The sequence below is a fragment of the Bombyx mandarina genome, chromosome 04 (genome assembly GCF_030267445.1).
Source record: "Bombyx mandarina strain Sakado chromosome 04, ASM3026744v2".
Taxonomy (NCBI): domain Eukaryota; kingdom Metazoa; phylum Arthropoda; class Insecta; order Lepidoptera; family Bombycidae; genus Bombyx; species Bombyx mandarina.
The window spans coordinates 7,047,355-7,074,384 of NC_143211.1; the positions used below are offsets into that span (position 1 = coordinate 7,047,355).

Sequence of the window (27,030 nt, forward strand, 5' to 3'; positions counted from 1 at the left end):
GATGTGGCAGTCAATAGTCATCAATTATCACGAAGAACCAAAAATGATTAAATCAGATGCTAATGCTAATGGAAATTGTCCATGCGTAAACGTAGTTTTTGGTGTCTCGGATGAGATCGCCTGACCACTTGCTACAGCTTACCTGACACAGCTAACAGAAGTCAATAACAGAGCTGAATATCTGACTCAGTTGTTATACTGCTAAAAGCATGAGGAAATAATGATAGCAACGGGCAAAGGTGCTGTCGTCAGTGATGGATTTACGTCGAGATCTAGGCCTAGGGCAGCATCATTTGAGGGGCAGGAACATTTTTGAAATGCCAAAACTTCAGAGACGAAGAAAAGAAAAGAGAGTATCCTTTGCAAATGAGTTCCGATTATTTTTTATAAAAAAAAAAACAATAAAATTATTTTAAATTTAAAATAAAAATAGTTGATCAAAATTAATAAAATGTATTCTAACAAGTAGTGTTTTTTGAAAACGTATCAAAATATGAGATAAATAGTGAGAAATTGTATAGTTACAAGTTAATACTGAGCACTGTTATTTTTAAGCTATTAACTACACACCCAGTACCTTTTACTTTTCATTAAATGTATTTTTTTAATTAAAATGTTGGTTAAATGTCTAATAAGTTTTCATATTACATCCATTTAGGTGTAACACCTGATAGATTTGAACACCGGCATAGTCGTACCGCTTGATACAAACACACCACTTTTAGGCTACGGCAATTTTAAGTACATACTTCGTAGTTGGTATGAGATTTATTACCACCAAATTCCACTATATTATTGATGTCATAGAACACGTCGCATAGTAGTCACCTGTTTATAAATATTTCTGTTCTGTTTTATAACAATTAAAATATAATTCAGTAAACTAAAGAACATGCTTTAGGAAGTCAAACATAAAAAAATCTCTGTTTATCTTGTTCAAAATATTAAACTAGATTTATAAAATATTTGTATTGTCATCTGATATTGATACGTTTGCAAACTTTTAAGTTAAAAGGACGTCTTTAAAATGGTGAAAACTAGCCGCCAAAACGGAGAAAAATACTATAAAATCAAAGATGCAGATCTAAATCATTTATACACGAATCGTGTTACTTGCACGACAATCGATACATATATTTAGAATTGTAGATACAATAAAGTGAAAAGTTCAACAAACTTATAATAAATCTTTCGCGAGGTACTACGATGTTTCCATTACGTGCGTACATCAACATAAACAAATGCACAACAATTCTTTCTGGTTTACGTCATTGATCCAAATGCTTACTCTTAATGTTACTCCAACAAAGAACAGACATTCGAATAATGCATATTTTATGCACAGTCGATACCACAAAAAAGACTTCAGATGTTGAAGAGCTTCAGTTATTTCGTTTTTATTGTATCTATGAATCAATCGGTAAAGGTAACGCTTCAAAATTCTTTTTTCAATTTTCTCTTCTATTTTCCATAAACTAAATTTTTGATTACGCAGATAATTGACCGTCTGTGCAACGGTCACAAAATACCTTGATACATTTTAGAACATTACCACCAATAAATATCGGCTGGCGATTGCAGACCACTAGTATAATACTCAAAAAAGGATGCTGCCCATTTTCCGGTGAATGTCTTAGTTGATTTTTGCGTCACCCACGAAGATAGATCTAAGCGTATGTTTTTAGATCAATTCTAGGTCCTTTTTTAAGTTGATGTACGTATTCTTATTCTCAGTCGGACACTTTTTTTATTGCGTTTATTTTATATAGATGATAGATAGACTGGACGACCTCTCAGCCCACCTGGTGTTAAGTGGTTACCGGTTGATGTAAATTCTAAGGTCTCAAGTATAGTTACAATGGCTGCCCCACCCTTCAAACCGAAACGCGTTACTGCTTCACGGCAGAAATAGGCGGGGTGGTGATACCTACCCGTGCGGACTCACAAGACGTCCTACCACTAGTAAAAAACTTGTCAGAGTAGTCATGGTTGCGCTGACGATGCATATGCGGAAGCACCCGTTAGGTCGCCCATGCTCCCGAGGACCACCCTCCGAGCAATGCGCTTCCATGTCTCAAGATTCGAGTACATTAGACCATGGTGGACTCAGTTGCCCTCTTTATTAGGTCAGTCCAGCGGGTTGGTGATCGATCGCGTGATCTCTTGCCTCCCACCCGTCCTTGGACTACCAGACTCTCCATCGAGTCCTCTTTTCTGGAGATGTGATCAAAGAACTTTATACGTACATATAACGATATACGATATACGTATACTTGGGGTAAAATCATGACCGAAACTCATGTACTCAACCTGCCGCGCAGACTCAGAACATGCTGTATGGTCAGTAAGTGCCATCACAACTAAATGAAATTAAAGATGTTTTTTATTCAACAATAAATTTAATCATGTGTATTTACAATTTTGTATGTTTACATACATAATAAAACCCTGTTAGATACATAATACGTTTTATGACGTTATTTCTTTCGTCGCTGTTACATTAACAAATCGGTATCATACAGGCAAGCAGGGTCAATGTTAAATAGGTGATTTATTTATTTAAGCAATCTGATATTTTTTAATATTATGATTTTATTTTAGCTGTCTGAATTATGGTTGCAGTTTTTGTTTGATTTGACGGTGTCAGCTAGCCATCTCCGAAGCAATAACAATGTCAATGCGTAAATTAAAAACAATATACTGAACCTGCTGTGTTTTATCAAAATCGAAATTTCAGTAATATCAAAGCAGGCGTACCGCACACCTCTTCCTCAATTTTGGTTGTGTAACATTACGATACATTTATTTATTTCGACTTTGAATATTATTGTGATAGGAACAAATGGCATCACTCTATATACTATAATATATACTATAATAATATATAGTGATTCCTTGGCACCCGGGATATCAATCAACATATCAGAATCACAGTAATAATATGGCCAGCAAACAAACATACGTGAATTCAAAATTACAACTTAACATATAGGTAATTATAGAACTACTACACACAATACTTAAATTTATGAAAGGAGCAAATATTTTCTTGATGTGTTTTCATATATTTAATAAAATGATGTACGAGATCTATACAGTATTACGTTGACCGTAATAAACTAGAATTTAGATGGCAAATATATGAATTAAAGGACTACGTTTCACAAACGCCCATATTTTTATAAACTATTACTATAAAACTTCGACTATTTCCATTAAATAGAGAAAGTTAGTCAATTAGTGATTATTATTCGTCATATAAAAATTAAAAATAGCGAAACTTGTCTGTAAACGGTGAAAAACGTGAAAAAACTAAAGTCAGTAGATTTTAACATTAATGCAATCATTGAAAACTATCTCAAAAGAATTGTAGCTTTTAAAAACTCGACTATCCTACTCATTTACAGCGTATAGATTACAATAAGTAGCGGGACGGAAATTTCAGTGAAATAAGAAGTAAAATGATTCCCACGTAGGATACTAGATGGCGCTATTTACCACACCATTACAATATAATGAAAAAATAAATAAATATCTAATATTTAATATACATAGCATCGATTACTTAAAAATAGAATAATTTATAATATTAAGTTAATTGTAGTTAGACTAAACACTAGACAAACAGAAACTTGAAAATCACAAGCGTGCCTGTGGCACTAAAATTATTTTCACCTTAGACTCGACTAACATTTGTAGGAAGAGTCGCGATTATTATTTAATTATTCTATACAGTTACAAATTACGATACTTAAATTATAAGTTGATGCCAATCATATAATATTATATAAAATTCCCGCATTTTCTTAAGACTAAATTTATTAACACATAGTCATAGAGTCACTGTTGGCTTGCCATTTATAACATTAAGTTACATGTACTACGTTCAAACCAAACTCAAATCCGATTTGACTCGAACCATTTCAATACACAATATTATGAACTTTACCAACGACTATAAAGTCGATAATACCTAAATTGCATTTTGGAAACCTACAGAGCAGTTCTCAAAGAAGATTTATTGTCAAGAGAAGGTAAATAAACAATATATTAAAGATTCAGACATGGTAAATGCAATACCTCCGAAAAGTAAATAATTCAGGGAAACATAAATAAAAATTAAATCGTGGGGTGTTCAAAGGCTATTCGGCTTAAGCGATTTTTTTGCATCTCTACAGGAGAGCCATTTAAAGTTTAAAATTTAGTAAAAATATCCTAACAAAAAACTTTTTCAGCTATTTGAATGGGGTAAACATAACTGAAGTTCAATTCAAAACATTGAACTGTTGATGCTAATACCAAATAAAACTGAACTTTCATTACAAAGATAAATGTGGTATATTGAGCGAAATGTCGCTTAAACAAAACAAGGTTTTCACCCCTCGAAATATAATAATTATCTACATTATTATGTCACAAAGGAGGATCTGTTTTAACCCGAAACAACAAGTTAAGGACTTAAATTTTTTACTCTTATATCAGACAGTTTAGTAAGACAAATATTTCTTGGAAATTTCTAATTCAGATTAGAACACTGTCGTTTTGAATCAACTAATATGTATGTTTTCAATTCTAAGTCGCGGCTGTATAATATAGATTTTACATTTAAATTATATGATGCTTGTGATATTTAAGTTTTAATTTATTACTAACTAATTAATGTAAGATATCCCAACAGTATTAAAACCAGTCGCATATTATACCATATCTTTAAGAAAAACTTGTCTATATATCTATGCCGTTCGCGTTAGAAGAAGACGAACTATCTATCCATAAAGATTCAAGCAGCTTGCTGGGTATAGCAGGAAATGTGCTCCCAAAGTACTTTCGATCCTCGTAGCCTAGAAGATAAGATTCTCGGTGTGATCGTATCGAGCGATGCTGTTATGCCGGTGTTGAAATTAAATTTTTTTATTGGGATACATGAATGTTCACGAATGTCTTCTACGGTGAAGAAATAATATCGTGTAATGAAATTCAAACCGGTAAAATGATCAATTGCGTAATTATGCAGGTAGTAGGGCGTATTGTGAGTCCGGACGAGTAAGAAAAGCTTTCCTGCCCATCTCTGCCTCGAAAGGTGGGTTTATAAAAATATATAAATATTTAAGAATCTATTTTCGCCGCGGAGCAGTCGTATCTGTTCAGGTTTGAAGAGCGAGACCGCCGTGTAATAATAGGTACAATTGAAATTTTGACCTCATTATTGTAGTATGTATAGTTACACGAACGAACCTTCGTCCTGCCTGGTAAAATTATTCTTGGAGCTAATAGACATCACAACGTAATTACCAACCACCTGGAGACCAAGTTTCGACTGAATTACATAACGGCTGTCTATAAACGAATGACATTGCAATGTCTATGCACTCAATTAACCACTAAATGAGAATAGAGTTCAAATCAAAAAACGCGACAGACTTTTCGAACAAAAACGTTGTAGAACAAGCGACTAGTAACACTGAAAACTAACAAAATGGACGTTTTAATGAATCACTATTTAAACATTATCGAGCACACATTTAACTACACCGTTGACCGTTCCAAACACTGCGAGTACAACCGAGTGCCGTTAGCGATGACATGATGTCCACCGGATTAACTCATTACAAATTTCTACAAACTACACCAACTCCAAGATCAAAAGTTGGCGAATAATTTCAATTCTTCGGGGTCGAGAGATCGGACCGATTTCCAATCTGTTTCCGGGTACTCGTCAAAGTTGGATGTGTCCCCTTCGTATGACACAGAAGGTATTATTGGCGGCTGTGAACAATGAATGGAAATGAATTAAATCACTAATAATTCGTAGCACTTTTTTTATTGCCCTTGTAGGCAGACGAGCATACGGCTCACCTGATGGTGAGTGGTCACCGTCGCTCATGGACTTCAGCAATGCTAGAGGCAGAGCCAAGCCGCTGCCTACCGTTGAGTACTCTCCACAAGCCTCGTTTGAAGAAGGACAAGTCATAGTGCAAATTTTCATTTTTATTATTGAACTACGTCTTAAATCTTTAATTTATTCATCTCTAAATTAAAAAAACATAATTAAAAAGAGATTTAATTACCTGCAGTTTCTTCATGTAGACATCGGCCCAGTCCAAATGCTTGAACCATCTGTGTCGTTTCACGTCTTCCGTGCCACACTAAAATTAAGAAAGAAAAACATTTTAAATGGTGACCGTGATAAATAAAACAATAAGCGGAGCAAATGTTTCATTAGTCGTCGTTGATAATCGAAAAGATCTAGGTATTGAAAGTGCTATCGTCGTTTTAGCTATTTGTCTTAAAATAGAAAAAAATTGTATCTGAATTATTCAAGCCATGACGATTAAATATTAGCATTAATTACATTTATAATAGATTTTTAATCGGCTAAAACTTATAACATAGCAAAGAATCGGATGCATTGAACATTACTTATGCAAATTATTTCTATTTAAGAACATTAATGCTTTAAAAAAAGTAATATATTTCTAAATTTAAATCTAATTTACATTCTATGGCTTACACGTTTTCGACACTTAGAAATAGTAAATTCTTAGATTTAGAGTCGAAAGAGCATTTGTGAAGTTATTTATTATTACTGGGCGTTGCCAAACAGGCCACTGCTGTTATAATTTCGGCTTGTCCTCCATGGATTACCCAATAATTCATTGTAAATCATCACACCGTAATACCGTAACCTTCATTTCATAACTTCAGTTACAAAGTGTGTTTTACCAGTACTATGTGATAACTGAATAAAAAAGTATTTTTTCTAATGAAATAAATACTTAATTAACAAATGTTCAAATTGACTTCCAAGGTGAATAACATCGTGTAATAAAAATCAAACCCGCAAAATTATAACTTGCGTAATTACTGGTGGTAGGACCTCTTGTGAGTCCACACGGGTAGGTACCACCACCCAGCCTATTTCTATTTTTATTTATTTATTTATTTATTAGGCTCACAATACACATTACAAGCTAAAAAGATACGGTTCGAAGGGTGGGGCAGCCGTTGTAATCATACTGAGACCTTAGAACTTATATCTCAAGGTTGGTGGCGCATTTACGTTGTAGATGTCTATGGGCTCCAGTAACCACTTAACACCAGGTGGGCTATGAGCTCGTCCATCCATTTAAGCAATAAAAAAATTGATCTCATTCTAATTCCAGTAAAAATATTCAGCCATGAACTTAAGTTCTCTGTTTGACAAGCGAATCATTGAAATTTCAACCTTAAGCTGCTGTGTCTTAAATGAAACTAAAATACCTAAATTTTGTTTCCTACCTATGCTGATAGCCTTGAGAGGCTATATCAGCTTCTCCTTGACGTGTAGGTGAGCTCACGGGGCTCAAACCGGAGTGTTGCTAACACTGTCCCTAGCAAGAGCAGTGCTTCGCAGAATCTACCACCGGATCGGAAACGCGACCCACTGAGAAGATCCGGCGAGAAACTCAGTGGGCTGTGTCTGTGAGTTAAAATACCTAGATAATGTTTACATATTAAACAATATTTGTTATCCACAGTATCGTGCCAGATCATCGTTTGTATTATACGATCGAAGTGCCCGCAAAGTTTTCTGTGTCTTTCCCTAACGCAGCTTGTTTACGTCAAAGCATAAGTCAGACCGGAGTCGCTGTGAATGTTTGAAGTCCCCGGCTGCCACTTGAATGATGGCTTTCTAAACATCTTCGCGACTCGACATGTGACGTAGCGTTAAAAAGCTCAGTGAAAACGGCCGGTTCTCCGTAACTGCAGCACTCCGTTAAAAATACATTCGCAGCGTGACGAACTCACCTCTCTTAATATGTACCTCATATCTCGTTTAGAAAATAGGACAACAATTACATCTCGACGTTTCTATGAATTTTACTCATAGAATTTAATGCCTCGTAAATGCTACTCGGTCCTGATGTTTTTATTTTGCATTAGTAATGATTTACTTAGTACTTCTATCGTTTTATTGGTATAACGATTGTAGTCATATGGATAGGTAGTAATATATGTTATTTATGTTTGGAAAACAAACACACAAAATCGTTTTTTTTTAATTCAACTGACATCACGAAAATTCCTTGTAAATAAATAAGGAGGTTGACAAATGGATGGGTTAGTAAAATTTATTTATACTACTTATTGTATGGTAAATAAATAAATAAATAAAAATACTAGTACATTATTCTGCTAATCAATTAACGTTACCTAATATTTTGTCTGGTTATTAAACAGATGAAATAGTTATAACACTATCATTCCCGTCCATAGCAGGATATTCATCTAATTTCCTTTAGCTAGATTTTTCTAATCCTCTAGTACCTCACGTATCCCGAAAAATAGATAATATTTCCATACAGATAAGAATATAAATTCTTTGTAATTTTGTCGCCAAACAAGTCGAAAGTCGGGATAGGTACCCGTTTTTCTAATGCAATTAAGACTTGGACGTCATTTTTCCAGGTGTTGTAAACATGGGCTTCAGTAAGTACTTATAGCTATAGGAAACAGTATTGGCAATATAACGTGTAATATTACAACTTCCGTTCTATGTTTGATTACTTAAAACTAGTTTTCGAATTACGAATACGAACGTCCGGTGCAAATTATGCAACGTGACCGACTAGAGCGGTTTTATTAATCGATCGAATGTACCGAAGCGTTTATTTAACTATCGCTAGCAAATAAACGATTATTACATCATCTAAGCAGTTTGACCTGCTAAGGAAAACCGTAACAAGTACTACAAACAGATCGTAGTGCAATAGTTGTTTAAAATTACGTATGTAGTTCACGCGGCCGAAGATGCGGGCAGAAGTCTAGTCATTTATAAAGTTACCACCAATCTCGAACTTATACAAAAAGCGATTTTGATTTTTCTTCTAGCTCAGAATTAATACGATATGTGTTAAATAGATAACTGAAAAACCGTCTAGCATTGAGCGATAGCAAGCTAAGGTTTTCACCTATACTACGAGTTCCGGCATATACCAGACAAGATTAAAGATAACTACAAAAATATATTTTACACTGACTGTCCGGGAATATTACCCGGACCTCGTCGTATATGTCACTCGATTAGGGAGGCGATCATCTGTCACAAAAAAAAATTTCCCAAATTATTGAGATTGCAACTCAGGAAACTTAAAAACAAGGGGTGACTTTTCATCAAGTTTCTCCATCAAAACTTACTTAAACAAAAACTTGAATAAAACATTCATGTAAAATATTTTCATAAAAATCGTGCGTTTTTTGAGAACGGCTGTATGTGATTAGACGTTATATATGGAAACAACTGGAACGCGGCCAAATTCAAAGATAAAATATCTTTTGTGTATTATCTTCAGGATCAAACGAAAGAAATGCTTTTTAAGATATAACATTGATTGATTCGATTGTGAGTAAAATTTGGAACTTAAAATTATTACGTTGTTTGTTCTTCTTTGTCTTTTTCCTTCTTATAGGACGTCGGAAGATGTTGAGGAGACTTCAAAATGTTTTAACATTATAAACCACTCCAAGATACGATTTATGAAATAAAAGCAAAATGTGGCATACAATTTTAACATAAAATTCGCCTATTTACTCTCAATTATTTAGTGTGTTACAATTGAATTATTTAAAATTATAGTAAAACACATCGTAATTGATCAAGACGTGTTATATTTAATTTATTAGTCACTGTTACAGAAACAACCTTAAGTCAATAATACATTGTTTAACAGTTTAGTGTTTTCAAAATAGACCTTCATAATTTTAGTATGGATTCGGGTCAAGCGCGAGGCTAATTTATTTCCAGTGTGCTACAATAATAAACAAATGCACCTAATGTATGTTTGCTTACATTTTATATTGTGCAAACTACATACTGAGTTAAATCGGGTAGTTTGCATTACACGGCATTTTCGAAGGAATGAAATTCTTTACTTTTCTTAATACGGTGTAGGTACATATGTATGTATTTTTGGTTAGTGAACATAGGGAAAATACACATTATCGGTTTTCTTAATATGTTATGTAATTTTTTTGTTTGGTTATTTAATATTTGAATTGGAACATTTAGCAAAAAAAATACCTACATTTGTTAATACTGGTTACCTAGCAAAACTACATTTCAAATATATTATTTTATTTACATAGAATTTTTATATATTTTTAAAAAATATATATTTTTTTTTAAATAAGAGCCCTAAACACTGAAATTTCCTAATACATTTAAATTAAGTGTTTGTTCCAACCTCACATTTTAATATCAATACGACGGTCGTTCTTCCCAATCAATATCAGAGTAGGCTTTTCGAAATTCCTCACAAAATTTATTTTACTATTTACTTAAAGCGTCTTTGATAGTGTTCATACAATGATATAACGTAGATACAACGTATTTTAAAGTCAAGGATAACACAAAAAAAAAATACAAAAATATAATTGTGTACATATGTTTTTTTTTTTATTGCCCTTGTAGGCAGACGAGCATACGGCCCACCTGATGGTGAGTGGTTACCGTCGCCCATGGACTTCAGCAATGCCAGGGGCAGAGCCAAGCCGCTGCCTACCGCTTAATACTCTCCACAAGCCTCTTTTAAAGAAGGACATGTTATAGCGCTCGGGAAACACCATGGAGGGGAGCTCATTCCATAGCCGGATGGTACGTGGCAAAAAAGTCCTCTGGAAACGCACTGTGGATGACCACAGTGGCTCCAGGTAGTATGGATGAACTCTACTCCGGTGGCGGGCGGTGCGATGGTAAAAACGAGATGCCGGTATCATCTCGAACAATTCCTCAGAGCACTCCCCATGGAACATTCGGTACAAAATACAGAGGGAACCGAAGTCCCATATGCAAGAAAGTCGCTAATTCACCCTGAAGCCCACACACATATTGACCGCGGACCACATGTGATGTACTAATTTTCGTGGATTGTTCTAAACATTGGCACACGTGACAGAAAACGTGTTCTGCGTCGAATCATTGCAATCTATTGCTCGCAAATTTAAAACATAATGTGTTCGAGTGGTCGTATATATAGTTTTCGCTATACTTCTTAATCTCTATATATAAAAATTAATTGCTGTTCGTTAGTCTCGCTAAAACTCGAGAACGGCTGGACCGATTTGGCTAATTTTGGTCTTGAATTATTTGTGAAAGTCCAGTTCTCTAAACCTTTTAAACTCTTTAAACCTTTTAAAGGTTTAGATGAAATAACAATTTTGTTTTTCCTTCGATGTGTCCCCCGTCGGACGGATTCCTTTTGTTTGTTTTAAGTTTATTTTATACAAAAGTTTAGGCCTTTTATTTATCGACTGAGGTACTACGAAGTCTGCCGGGTCAGCTAGTACTTCATGAATATCATTTGCGTTTAATAATTAATTAACTAATTAACATAAATTATGGATTTTTTTTATTGCTTATGTGGGTGGACGAGCTCACAGCCCACCTGGTGTTAGGTGGTTACTGGAGCCCATAGACATCTACAACGTAAATGCGCCACCCACCTTGAGATATAAGTTCTAAGATTTCAGTATAGTTACAACGGCTGCCCCACCCTTCAAACCGAAACGCATTACTGCTTCATGGCAGAAATAGGCACGGTGGTGGTACCTACCCGCGCGGACTCACATGAGCTCCTACCACCAGTAAAAAATTTCTAATAATTAATTCTATTTATAATTGACTTCGACACTGTTTATTAGATCTTTAAGCTTTGTTTTTAAATACATACCTTCATATTGCCCAATCTTTTCGTTCTGTCTTGTACTAAGAGCTTCTTAATGATGTCCTTGGCCACAGGGTCCAAATGCCGGGGCCATTCGACGCGGCCATTTAGAATCTTCTCATATATTCCGAAGGGATTATCGTCGTAGAAAGGTGGGTACCCGACCAACATCTCGTAAATAAGAACACCTAAAATAACAACATACATCTTTATATATCATTCGTGCAAGTTTGCTTTGATGATAAACCTTAAATTTTAGTTACATTTGTAAAATTGTTTTATTAATACTAGGTATTTCATTAAATTCCTAATTCCATTTTAGTGGCAGAGATTATAGTCCAATTTCCCTAATATGTAATTATAGGCAGACTGTAGAATCACATAAATCATAGAATCCTCTGAACTTATCGGATACAATAAACAAACTCTCGTATTTAAGATATAGTTACGTTGAAATGATATAATATTTATGCAAATAGTTTAAAATTTTCACATATTGAAACAATATATAACAAAGCTTTATCGAAAATTACAATTTTAAATTGGAAAATCGACGCGAGATCTTTTTATTTTATTTTGAATAAACAAAAATTATACAACGCGAAAATTTTAACATTCCTCATTGAAACTTTAAAAAGGAATCATTAAGGACGACATAGTGAGCCATCTACTAAAAAAATTACGTATAATAACCAATAAAATTTACATTAATTGGATAACGTTGTTTCACTAATCTCAAGTTCCAGCTAATTAACTAATGAAGCTGGTAATTTTACGAGCTATGTACTAAAACGTCGGTGCCAAAACGATACAATGCGAAAATTGTAATATTCCTCATTGAAACTGTTTAAAAAGGTTTCATTAAGGACAGCATAGTGAGCCATCTACTAAAAAAATTACGTATAATAACCAATAAAATTTACATTAATTGGATAACGTTGTTTCACTAATCTCAAGTCCCAACTAATTAGGTAACTAATGAAGCTGGTAATTTTACGATCTACTAAAACGTCGGTGCCAAAACGACCACGGACCTTTTTAAATTTTGCACGTGTCATAAGTTCGCTCTCGGGATTTGTTGATAGCGAAACATTGAAGGTATGCAGTGTTTATTTTATTTTGCACGTGTCATAAGTTCGCTCTCGTGATTTGTTGATAGCGAAACATTCAAGGTATGCAGTGTTTATTTTATTTTTATTCGCCGAGATTGGCAGACGAACTATTGGGGTAAGCTGGTGATTATCTCATCGAAACCACGTTAACGTTAACAACGCCACTCATGGTAGATTGATGTTTTAATTTAACGAAGTAGCAGTTATCCTACTCTTAAAATCGGGTAGCAGAGTTTGCATGGCGGCATTATTACATAACATAATGTGTAAAAATATGACTTATTGATATACCAGTACATAAAACAGGAATTAGACACAAAAGTGTCAAAAACAGGTAATTTTGAACATAATAATAATGCTATGTAATTCGCGACGTACAAACCTAAGTACAAAATTTAATATATAAAAAAACCGCTGGGTTGACCTCGGTTTCATAAATGTGAATTCTATTTGTATATTTACCATTTATCACACCTAGCACCATCATTGGTTAAACTAAGAAAGTATCACGAAGTTTTTTTTAATTTTTTTTATTACCCTTGTAGGCAGACGAGCATACGGCCCACCTGATGGTGAGTGGTTACCGTCGCCCATGGACTTCAGCAATGCCAGGGGCAGAGCCAAGCCGCTGCCTACCGAGCCAAGCCGTTTTTACCAAATTCGTAACAGTCATTTTGCTTCTCAGTGCATGTGATTGTCGTGAGATCTTGCTTGAAAATATCGCCCTATTATTTTACGAAAGAATTATTCAGGTTAATAATTAACCAAATAATAATCGACACATAAAGAAGCTCTCAAGTAATCAAACAATTTAATATAATAATTTAATATTATATCAAATACTTTTGTTTACGTTGTCATGAGAGCGGGTGCCAACACTGAATCGCTACGGTTTGTTACAATAAACAAATGCACCTCAATGAATAACGATCCGATGTTTGGCTCATACCGAACAATAAACATGATTGACGTAATTTAATCAAAACTTCAAGCTTTGGATATAATTTAGCATGAATATATTTATTTATTTAACAATAAACATATTTAACGGGCCTCTGTTTGGATTAACTTTTCTGAAAAAATAAGAAATGACAATTTATTTCCAAATAAATGAAGAAATTACTTTTAACTACCTAAATATTTTTTAATAGAACAGTTTATAAACTAAATGTAAATGAGTAATTTTTTTTATTGTCCTTGTTGACAGACGAACTTACAGCCCACCTTGAGGTGAATGGTTACCGTCCCTTCTGGACGTTACCTACCATAAACCATAGTAACTATACGTCTTAATCGATTTTAGACACACCCTGTGTTTTTATATTGAAACATGAATTGCATAAAGAATAAGACGTCGGATATCCTAGTAAATAAAAATGTTAAAAAAAGGTCACCGGTATGTAAGATCAGGAGTCGGTAGGCAACCTTTTGAGTCAGGAAAGCCAAAAATTACAATTTTCAAAATTTCAAACTTTTTAAAGAGCCACAAAAAAATTCTTGCCAACAATAAATTGCATAAATATTTTTTTTTTATAAAATAAAAATGCGTCTGATTATTCATAAGAAAAATATATATTTATCCTTATATAAGTAGTGGTTGTTGCAAAAAATTAGATAATATATATAGATACATGATATTATTAGATAATCGCTTATTATTTAAGTAAAAAATTAAAACAATTAAACATTTACTTACAACAATGGGCTGAGAGATAGAAATGGTGCTTGGGCACCATTTCTATTGGGAATTGAGGATTGGTCCTCGTTAATCGATTCAAAACAATTTTTAAATGTTCTTCTTTATAAAATAAATAATATTTGCGTATGGAACTAAAGAGCCGCATGAGGCTCGCGAGCCGCAGGTTGCCGACCCTTGTGTTAAATGAAACTTAGAAACACATGAGTCTCTAGATGTATTAAACAATATCTATATATTAATACGTGAAGCAAAAACTTTGTATCCCTTTTTACGAAAATTGCGCGGACGGAGGAGTATGAAATTTTCCACGCTTATAGATAATATAGAGAAGAAGTGCACAATGCTAATATTTTTTTAAATAATGCATAAAATATACATTAAATCAATAAAGAAAACATTACACACACTACATACCATGTACTTGACGCACACACGCAAGCATACTATTTATTGTTAAACTTTTATTCTTGACGTCTGTTGTCAAATTGAGAAAAGATTAAATATTATTTGGCTTTGTTAATATTTTCTATAGTGTAGTCTTGGCGAAATTTGTGATTATAGAATTATAAAATACAATCATAATAGTGTACAAACTTACAATTCCAATTAATTATAGTCGAATTTTGACTACCTACTGCGGGACCTCTAGTTATTATTACAATACCACGCTGTCACATCTGTCATAAAGTTGAAACAGGTGTACATAAAAATCAAGCAATAAGAGGAATATCTTATGTATTTGTGGTTTTGCGGTTCACCGTTCGACCGTAATTAAATCTTACACGTATTTTTTAAAACTTATCGTTTAAGAGATTCTATTAGGAATTAAAACATACTAGTATTTTCTTAAATGTTTTCTCAATAACTAATACTCATCTGAATGAAGGCCTACACGTGTATACTGTCTACAAATCTGGGGTAAAATCAAAATCTAATATTCGAATCTAATTATATATTTCTATTCGATATATTTTTAAATATTATACATAATATGCTAGAAGACGCTCAAACAGACTGATTTACACATTTCATAAAATATACTATAATAAGCCAGCCATATATTTATAAGTCATTTAAATTTTAAGCATCGTGAAATCGCAATTTCTCCGCATTTGACCTCACCAGAAGTCAAGGTCAATTCTCAAATACCCTTTCAATGTTTTCTGTACACTTGAGTCGAGCCGTAAACATGATCCGTTTACGATTTTATGTAGATGGTGATTTCAAACAAATGTGCATAGGCGTATTTTATGGGCTGCGAATCAACCGATCTGCCTTAATTTACATATATCACATCCGAATTTAATAATAAACATTGTAACAATTTCTTCGAATTAATGGCATACACCACCACAAGGTCTATTGGGAATAATAAATAGTTAGTCTAATTAAAATACTAATTTAAGTTACGGTAATGTACTAATAAGAAGTCGTCGTGACCTAAAGGATAAGACGTCCAGTGCATTCGTGTTGAGCGATGCACCGGTGTTCGAATCCCGCAGGCGGGTACCAATTTTTCTAATGAAATATGTACTTATCAAATTTTCACGATTGACTTCCACGGTGAAGGAATAACATCGTGTAATAAAAATCAAACCCGTAAAATTGTAATTTGTGTAATTACTGGTGGTAGGACCTCTTGTGAGTCCGCACGGGTAGGTACCACCACCCTGCCTATTTCTATCGTGAAGCAGTAATGCGTTTCAGTTTGAATGATGGGGTAGACGTTGTAACTATACTGAGAACTTAGAATTTATATCTCAAGGTGAGTGCTGCATTTACGTTGTAGATGTCTATGGGCTCCTGTAACCACTTAACACCAGGTGGGCTGTGAGCTCGTCCAACCATCAAAGCAATAAAAAAAAAATAGTTATATTATGTTCAACATACCAAATTATATTCCCTACATGTTCAAATTCAAATCTTCAGATGTCTATACATCTACAACGTAAATGCGCCACCCACCTTGAGATATAAGTTCTAAGGTCTCAGTATAGTCACAACGGCTGCCCCACCCTTCAAACCGAAACGCATTACCGTTTCACGGCAGAAATAGGCAGGGCGGTGGTCCCTACCCGCGCGGACTCACAAGAGGTCCTACCACCAGTAACTACTACTAGGAAAAAAACGTTATTAGAAGTTTTAATTATGACTACCGAATATCACGAATAGCTTTTTCTTATTTTAATTCATATTAATGAAGTCTGTGGTTAAGAAAACTCTAAGTATTCGAAACAGCAGAAAAAATCTAAATGAAAATCTAAATCATAAAAAAAGAAAACATTTAAATCGTAAAAGTATATTTAATTATGTCTACGACTGGCGTAAAACTAAAGAAAATATTTATTGAAAATAATTGCTATCTTCATTTTATACATAATATTCAAAAACTAAATGTTATTTTCTTGTCTCGTATTGGTTAATTTTCTTTTTAAAGATTGTAGGAGCTGTATCACTGATGAAATGTAGAGCGGTGAAAGTATTGTTCTCTATTTGGTTAGAGCTGTATAATATCAATGATTAATAATGAGCTATATATAAACTATTATGTCTATGTATGTATGTATATATGTATGTATGTATATACTTTTTGTAACTTAATATAAATTTCATTGCACCTACCACTGTCTACTCTGCACTACCTTTGGTTGACTGGTAGAGAATGCCTTAGGCATTAAGTCCGCCAATGTAAATTTTACATGAAGTGTAATAAATAAATAAATAAAAAATAATGAGCTGTGTTCTCCTCTATCTCTGCCTAATGTCAATGACCTTTTCCTCTCTGATAAATAAAGATTAACTCACCCAAAGCCCACCAGTCGACGGCCTTGTTATGTCCCTTGCTCTGTATGATCTCCGGCGCCAGATATTCGGGTGTCCCACACAAAGTCCAAGTACGATCGGTTAGTTTCTTCGCGAAACCGAAATCTGTGATTTTCAGGTGGCCCTCTTTGGCTAACAGTAAGTTCTCTGGTTTAAGATCCCGGTAAACTATGTTCCTCGCGTGTAAGTATTCTAGCGCCGAAACAATCTCCGCCGCGTAAAAGTTTCCTGTGCAAAAAAAAAATTAAGTTAATAATTTATGTTCTTCGTTCGAAGGATTCTAAAGCCACAAATGCTGCCCATGTGAGACCGCACTATAGTTTGAATGGTAACATTGTTATTACAATACAGTTATAATTGTAAATAGACATGTTTTAACAAAAACCGAAAAAAAGAATCATCAAAATCGATTCACCCAGTCAAAAGTTATGAGTTAACAAACATAAAAAAAACATACAGTCGAATTGAGAACCTCCTCCTTTTTTGAAGTCTGTTAATAACTCCGATCTCTTTTAATGGCCCGAGCGTTATCTCTATTTTTATTATTTATAGAAAAATGAATCATTACTTTTATTGATAGGTATTAAATTTTAATAACCTCATATTGTAAATTTGATAACAATTCAGTCTCAATATTTTTATCGACGATTTACTTTGATTCGTCGGAGTAAAATCTCGTTACAATAATTAAATTAAAGGTGACTCCTTTTTAATGAATTCAATTATTTTTCTTGCTCAAAATCTTCTTGCTTTTCTACCAAAATTTTGGTCTTTTGATCATTCCTTTATCCTTTATATCCTTTATTTATACCTTCTTTTATCAAATAAGTATGAAAACTTGTAATAAATTAGCTGTAATATGCTCGCTTCTTTTTATATTTTGCCTTACACTAATCTAAGCTTTAAGTTTTCGATGTGTTAATTAATATTTCGTTTTATCGTTCAGGATTCGGCGCCATAAAAGAAAATTGAGAAGACCGATGTGCGTACCAGCTATTTATGTACTATCAGCATAGCTAATAAATACTATTCATCAAATACCCTTATCCAGTTCACGGGTAACAACGAACTTGAACGTAATCAAGAAAACAAGTGAATAAGAAGTATAATAAAATGTATAATGCAACGTTTATATTCTATATAGTCTATACTAATATTATAAAGAGGAAAGATTTGTTTGTTTGTTTGTATTGAATAGGCTCCGAAACAACTGAACCGATTTGAAAAATTCTTTCACTGTTTGGAAGCTACACTATTCCCGAGTGACATAGGCTATAATCTTTTTTGAAAAAGTTAGGGATCCTTACTAGAACTCCAATAATGTAACCCAAGGTGTAAAAAAATACCTAAAATATTCTTTACATCGCGTGCCCTGCGAAAACTATTAATGATAGAATAAAATAATGTACTACGACTTTGTTGTATTATTCACAAAACGTGTCGCGACAGCATATGTTTAACTATTATAGTTATACCGCAATAAGTGTTCTTTTATTTAAAAAAACAAAACAACGTTGAAATTTTTGTTAAAGACCCGAACGGAGCCGGGGCGGGCCGCTAGTTTCAAATAATTTGATGATCGCTTACTATCCTTAACTAAATACTGGAAAAAAAATTGATTAATGAAGATGAGTTATCAAACCGCGCTAAATTTGTAATTCGTAAAGAATGAAATACGTTGCATTTTTTCGGGTTAAAGCTTGTGTCATTCTCTGATCCATAAACAACCAGTCAATTTGTAGATCCTTTGGTACGTAACATTAAAAACCAGTAGATACACTGTTGTTACTGTATTATTATGGCAGATATACTCAAGAGTTGTACCATGCCATTTACTATATTAAATTACCAATGTTCATCTACGTAGAATAGGGATCGCAGAGCATAAAATAAAATTTAAACTGTTCCAAAATATTCTGTTAAAATAATAATAAAAAAAAAATTAACACTTTTATAACGCCTTACTAATTTTTTAACCGTCTTCGCCATCTTCCTTTTTCTCTGTCATTCTCTTTTCCCTTTCTTTCCGTTTTCTCTCACTCACATATTAACGATCCATTCCACACTCTTTTCATATGTTTCGTTCTCACCAATCCTACATATGTTAATCCAGGTTATATAAACTTTGTTTGGGTAACAAATATCCCAACGTACAAACTTTTGCATTTACAATTATAGTATAGTATAATACTTAATTCAAATATGTTTGCTTTATTTCAAACCGGATTAGATTTAAAATCAACAATACTTGAATGATTTTATTTAAATTTATTCAAAACGATTACAATTTAACGAAATTTTACGAATACGGAAAATTATATCCGAATAGATATATAATATCTAGATCTATAGTCCAGAGAAAGTGTTCCTTTGTCGGTTTCTAGCTTTCAGCTTTAATCATTAGTGTATTTTGATATTTAAATTATTCGTGACCTTGCTACGAAGATCCATAAATTAGATTGCTTTTATCCTATTCTTTCTAACGTAAAACCTTATGAATATTCTGAATTATACTAAAATAAATTGTAAAACGTTCGACTCGAAAACAAACAAAAACACTTCAAATACAAAAAAGAAAACGTTTTGTTGAACATTTAATGTGTTTTGTGAAAATTATGATGTGGAAATTTCACTATCGCAATAATTTTCACTCTATACTATCCTCGATACACTATGTACTGGTTACACAATTGTTTAATAGGTAACATAACGCACATACGATGCTATAACATCACTTAGTCTTATCCAAATTATGTAATTTTTCAGGAGAAGCGTTGAAATTTCAACATCTTAATACAATTATTATAGCTCTTCTCGACTAAAGAAATAAAATGATAATATTTAAACAGCAACTTTAAACGTTATTATTAAAAACAAACATCTGAGTCGACTATTATCAAAGCCGGCAATGTGACTTTTGGACAATTATTGGTAAATCAGAAAAACGAATTATTGACTTTGTATTCCATTGGCAGTCACAAAACTCTTCTGAACGACATCTTAGATAAATAACAGGTTAAGTATTAACCTTTATTTAATGCAGGTTTTGAACCGTATTCTTTGAAGGAGACGATTATATTCAAATCAATCTGTATTGACATATCAATAACATTTTTTTGTCCAAATGCACAGATTGCCACCTTTGATAATAGACGACTCATCTCACTAAAAACTATAAAAAAAAATTAACTTTCTCAAACTCAGTTCCGTTTTAACAAGAATCGCATAAGTGACATTATAGCTCTGTATGCGCGATATGTACAATCTAAAGTTGTATACATAGATCTAGAAACCAAGGCATCAAGTAAATATTTCCAGTACGGCCATATCGTACGTTGCGTAATGCTCTGAACAGAAACTGTCCGTGTGCAGGAGATTAGAGAAATCACGTTTATTTTTACATTTCTAAAGTCAATGCCAGCTGTAGTTTGAGCGTCACCGCACTATATTATTAGTGTTGGTGATGTTCACGCGCAAGAGTCCTGTGCGCTGTCTGTAACTCCACGCCAGACATGAGTTACAACTAGACTAGAATAGACACTATTTTTTATAGGCTCTGAGGTAAATGCCCTTTGGGCTCGGCTGTACATTAAATAAATTTAAGTAAATTTTAAACATTCGGGTAACTGATCGTACTAAAATAATGTCACGATATAATGTTAGTATCAATTTTTATGACATATTAATTTTTGTCACGAACGTAAGAACGCATCGTTTTTTTTGATTTTACATAAAACATGTTTATTACTGTAGTGTTCGTCGATTATACATTGAAAAAATTTAATTAATAAAAAAAAACATTTCATCAGTTGTTTGAAATGTGGGTAGTTTTCGGTAGGCAGCGGCTTGGTTCTGCCCCTGGCATTGCTGAAGTCCATGGGCAACGGTAACCACTCACCATCAGGTGGGCCGTATGCTCGTCTGCCTACAAGGGCAATAAAAAAAAAAAAAAAAAAAAAAAAAAAGTTATCGATTGAAACACACACTTTCACCATAAAAATAAACCTCCCTAATAATACTATGAAATATTTTATGGACTCTAAGTTATCTCAGCGCTTGCAGCTTGCTGTACTCTCTAAAAATATCATACAGCATAATCAAACGAAGATCGGATTGGACGACGACCAGATTCGGCAAAAACGTCTTTTTGAAGCACGCCTGTGTCGTTCGACATTTATACATTAAGTGAAATTCTACTGAAAGGACAAATAAGAAACACGGTATTGTTAAACGCTTCGTCAAGAATCGAATCATAAGATATTTTGGCTGAAGTTTATTCATTTAATAATATCTAACAGCCCACGTCACTGATGCTGCATAATGCCAACGTTAAGCATAATTTAGTTAGAGTACTACTAACTAAATGAGAACCTTTTAGAATAAACTCGGTCATTCTGCTTATTAAAAGGTTATTTATTCAATATTAAAATTTTTCTCGTCAATTAATTTTTCTGTACACTCCTTTTGCGTATAAAGCAAATTTAATTTTACTCCACTAGACATTTTTTAATTTTCTTTTCCAAGGCCGTTTGTTTTGCTTTCTAGCACACGAATTCTTCCGATCCTTTCCTTCCTTCAAATAATCCCTTCCTTCTTTAATCCTTCAATTAGTTCTATAATTAATTCATGACTTCATAATTTAAACTATTATGTAAGCAATGTTTAATTATTAAATAGCCGTTTCAAACACCGTTACAATGTATCACCTTATTACTGAAAAGCGGTTTCGTATGTATTGTGTCTATTAGTTTTATTATAAGTTTCGTATACTACATTATTATATATTATATAAAAAGCCGTGGATAAAATCTTACTGTTTAAATACAAACAACAAATTAAAATAACTATTTAATTGATTTGCGCACTTGCTCTGTAAGATGTTTCTAAAATGATTGTGAATGTATAAAAATGAAAAGAGACAGTGACAAAGAATAAAAATTCAGTACTTCAAAAATATTTAATCGTTATAACTCATATTATACGATCATGGTAAGGAACTATAAAGCGTTTTAAATCAAACAGAGCATTCACATATTAATCGGCGTAAAGTACAAGTCGAATTGCTGCCGGAAGCAGAGATTAACTATAGTGTTGATGATTCTTGGCACGATAATGATAAAGAAATAGCAATCGAAAGATTAAATTCGACTAATAAAGTACCAGTTGAAACGCGGGGCTATTGGTCTCCCACAAGCACGGAGCTTGCCGGGTCCACACCGGAGGTTGAGTGAGTGAAGTAGTCGAACACCTAATTTTTGCGTTACGGATAAGCGATATGTAAATTAGCAAAAAAATGGGCATTTAATTAAAAAAAATTGTTTGAGATATTTTCTAAGTTTAAGATAGTAACTAACCTGCATATCTAATTGTATTTGTGTATGTGTGCATGTGTATTCAATCTAAATTTGAATGTCCACTATGACATTGCACACTAGACTGATACCCTCATCAATTTGGGTTACGCAACACGCATGTTTTCGTTTTGATTCTGAACGAACTCAAGGTATGACCCAGTTGTAAAGCTATATATACATACAGAGTAACCTAAATTGAATAAGGTTTCACTAATTATAAGCACGTAGAGTGCACGAACGAACGGCGTCACGTCGTCTGGCAACGACTACGGCCGATCGCTCTCATTTTTAGTACGAACTGCGATTTGAGAATCTAATAACTCAAACGGTGCGTCGAAAAACACGATCCAAACAAACATCTAATATTTGAGTCGAACTAAAACGTAATTATCGAACTTAACGAGAAACCAGTCAACGCAACTGTAAGCCGATGAACCGCGTCTATTTTGGGAGAACTTGCAAACGCACAAAGAGTACATACCATTTGTTTAGTTTATTTGTAGATTTGAAATTTCAATTAGAAATGTTGATATTACTTAGGTAATAAAATTTGAGATCACCACTTTCATTTACTAGCGCTTTTTTTTAAACATGAAATAAGAATATTAACTTATTAATATTTGGAATCTAAGCAATTACATAAGTTCGTTGAGTAGCGTAAAACTATATCTCACTTTATTATTCTAGATACATTATATTTATTGTGACAGTGTCCATTGCAATTCAGTATTCATTTATATTTTAGTATAGAATGGGACGTTGGTATTAATTCAATATGAAATTTTAAAAAAAGCTTAAAAGTAGCTCTGCTCAGAAGAGTCACTACTTTGAAGAAATAAACATTTTTATTTGACGTATTTGCAATTCAAAGGAGTTAAATTGACATGATTTTTTCTGTGTTTAGAAAAGCGTGATAAAATCGTGAAAAAGTGGACACCGTGGGTGATTGCGGAGCATCGCATCGTGCGCACAAATCGTGCGATGCTGCTTCGAACGTCTGTTTAATGTTGGCACACTTCCAAATTCTATATATTTAATTGTATACCAGTTATTTATTTACATCAATTACAATTTTGATACGGTTTTTAATTCGAATTATTTTGAGGACGCTGCTGTAATGGTTCAAAATTATAATGAAAACTAGCTTTTGCCCGCGACTTCGTCCGCGTGGAATAGTTCACAAATAATGCTTTATTTTAGAACAAATTTGGTTAGCATAAAAAACGTTATAGTGAGTCACCTTAACATAGAGACATGCTGTGGCGGACTTCTTTTTAGATCTTTTAAAGGGGAACAATTCTGTCATACATTATTTTAGCGAAACTTTAACCGTTTCTGCAACGCACGCAGCGGAAGCTCTCAAAAGGGAAAAAAAACTATTTTGAAACATTCTTTATTGGTGCTCCACTTGTATTGGTCTTAGCGTGATTTTATATAGCCTTCCTCAACAAACGGGCTATCTAACACTGAAATAATTTTTCAAATCGGCCCAGTAGTTCCTGAGATTAGCGCGTTCAAACAAACAAACTCTTCAGCTTTATAATATTAGTATAGATATAGATGTAGTAATTACCGATAGTGTTGCTGAATCTGCCCGCGTTTCTCAGGTAAGAGAAAAGTTCACCGCCACACACGTAGTCAAACAGCATGTAAATGCACGAGTCATCGTGCGTCCACCAGCGCCTGTAATATACACATCTTAACAACAATCGCCATTAATAAAGCCAGAGCTTCTGAGAACATGATTTGCGGGGACAAAAATATAAATAAAAATTCCACTACTAACGGTCCTGAGCTAAGTATTTTCTCTTGTATTATGGAGGCCAAAAAAACACAGACAAGATAACAAGAAGCACGTAAAAATAAAGACTCCAAACAGGAATTGAATCTGGATAACGTGGTCCAGTAGTCAGTTTCACTAACCACTTCAACAACGAGAAAATATTATTTAAATCGTATGAAATAGTTAAAAACGATTTTATCCCCTGTTTGTCACACAAATTTCTTTTTCTTTTGTTTTCCTTTATAACTATTGATGTGTCTTAGTGTTGGAAATTGTGGAAATAGGTAAAGATTTTTTTCAAAATATCACCTATCATGCAAAAGAAATAATCTAATCCACGACATGTTTAAATGTTTTTTGCGTTTCGGTTTGAAGCGTGGGGCAGCCGTGGTAACTATACTGAGATCTTAGAACTTATATCTCAAGGTGGGTGGCGCATTTACGTTGTAGATGTCCATGGGCTCCAGTAACCACTTAACACCAGATGGGCGGTGAGCTCTTCCACCCATAAAAGCAATAAAAAAAAACTAACCTAAATTTTGAGGTTTAGTCGAATTTAGATCATTGGAAAACCACTTTGCAGACAGGTAAGCATAGGGCCCATCTAACTATAAGCGGTCACTGTCGATCATGGACATCAACAATCCCATAACCAAGCCCCTGCCTTACATCAAGACGAATTTATTTAAGAACTCGGACCAATAACACCCCGCGTTAATAATACCTCTGATATCGAGATTTTATTAGAAAATTTATTATGGCGATAGAATAAATTTTAATGATGACATGAAGATTTTAAATTAGAAAGAAAAGTATTTTAAGAATACGAATGTCTACCAACGTTCTGTCTGGCCCACAGATGTCATTGAATAATTATCGCTTGCGAGAAAAATAATAATAAGAAAATGATTTTACGATGCACAAATTAAAAACTAAATACGTAAGTACGTAAGCCAATCAATAAATTATCCCAGTCGATAACAGTGACAGACGAGATTATCAACACCTCATTTGAGTCAAAGTTTTGAGCGCACTGAATGACGCCTGTTCGAAATGGTCGCCAACTTTACTTATATCCAAACAATGACAAGGAAATATTGGTTTAAACAAATTCATTGAAATGAAGAACAGGGGCTTACAACCGCTTTGCAGGTTGCTGGGTCAACTGAAACTAACACGGAAGTTGTTTATGTTAGCAGATACCGAAAAACAATTTAGCTCATGCCGAGTGAAATTAAAACAGTACTCGCAAAAAATAAAATGTTTTTATTGATTAGACGGGTGAATAAGCTCACGGTCTACCTGGTGTTAAGTGTTTAACGGAACCCATAGACGTAAGGCGGTCTATGGGTTCAAGGTCATTCACTACGTGAATCCCCACCCACCTTGAGACGTACTGTTGAAGTCTCAATTACGTTGGATAGCAGTTGTCTTACCCTTCAAACAAAAGAACACGACTACTTGGACATATTTGAATTCTTTTGACATTTGAATTAAAGAAGTCGTCGTTACAAGCATAATATTTTGTGTATGACTGTAATTAAAACCACTTTTACGGTTTATTGTTTTCGCTTTGTGGATATATGTTATATTATATTATTTACGACATCCCGAATGCGCAGTTATCGTGGTTACGAAAACCGTACCTTCAAAAACTCCTTTTAAAAAAAAGGTGATTCTTTGTCAAACGTATGAGTAATAATTGTAATACTGGTTTTAACTTGAGTCTAGTTTATCCCCAATAAACGTAATAAATCGGTTTTCTTGGACTCCATCCTGATGATGGATTAGCGTAACGATTTCTTAAAAACATTGGCGTGGCGCCTACCACGAGTACTCTTTGTCGTGCCTCAAACGTCACATGCGCTCGGACACTTTTAATTAAAACATCTAAACGCCGCGCCATTTCACTCAGTAAACAGCTTTGTTATGATCCGACGAAAATAATAATAATATATTCTTTGGACATGTTGTTTCGGTCCAGACGTGTTGGATGTTCACCAAAACTTTGAAGTAATTACATCCGACGACGGACACAGCCCCGTACTCATGTACTTACAAGTTGACTATGAAAGGATGATTGATCTCCGCCAGTATATTCTTCTCGTTCATGACGTGGTCGACTTGCTTGAGACGAATAACGTCGGCCATGGACAATATTTTCATCGCCAAATACTCGTCAGCGGCTTTGTCGCGACACAAGCATACACGACCGAATGTGCCCGTACCTGTTGACAATACATTTATCTATATATTATCTACACATTAATATGTGAAGCATAAAATTTGTATACTTTTTACAAAAATTGCGCTGACGGAATATGAAATTTCCTACACATATACAAAATATAGAGAAAGGTGCAGAATGCTTTTTTTTTTAATTACGCGTAAAAATAGATTAAATCAATAATAATAAAAACATTACACACACTACCATGTATTTGACACACAGACATACATTTATACTCTTTTCTTTATTTTTAAAGTCTGTGGTCAAATTGAGAATAATGTTTGTCTTTAATATTAATAAAATACAGAACATCGCCGTGGCGTAAAG

At 33.8% G+C, this 27,030-nt stretch overlaps 1 protein-coding gene across 2 annotated transcripts in view; it reads right to left on the bottom strand.

Moving 5' to 3' along the window:
• Positions 1–2,379: 2,379 nt before the first annotated feature.
• Pka-C3 (Protein kinase, cAMP-dependent, catalytic subunit 3) overlaps positions 2,380–27,030 on the bottom strand; it is a 66,361-nt gene continuing 41,710 nt past the window's right edge. For both annotated transcript variants that reach the window (XM_028187871.2, XM_089740247.1), the window contains 6 exons: positions 26,533–26,701; positions 24,264–24,373; positions 17,319–17,564; positions 11,709–11,890; positions 6,069–6,146; positions 2,380–5,766 (listed from right to left, as the gene is read on the bottom strand). In XM_028187871.2, the coding sequence (XP_028043672.1) occupies positions 5,641–5,766; positions 6,069–6,146; positions 11,709–11,890; positions 17,319–17,564; positions 24,264–24,373; positions 26,533–26,701 (911 nt within the window). In that variant the 3' untranslated portion in view covers positions 2,380–5,640. The remainder of the gene's footprint in view (positions 5,767–6,068; positions 6,147–11,708; positions 11,891–17,318; positions 17,565–24,263; positions 24,374–26,532; positions 26,702–27,030) is intronic.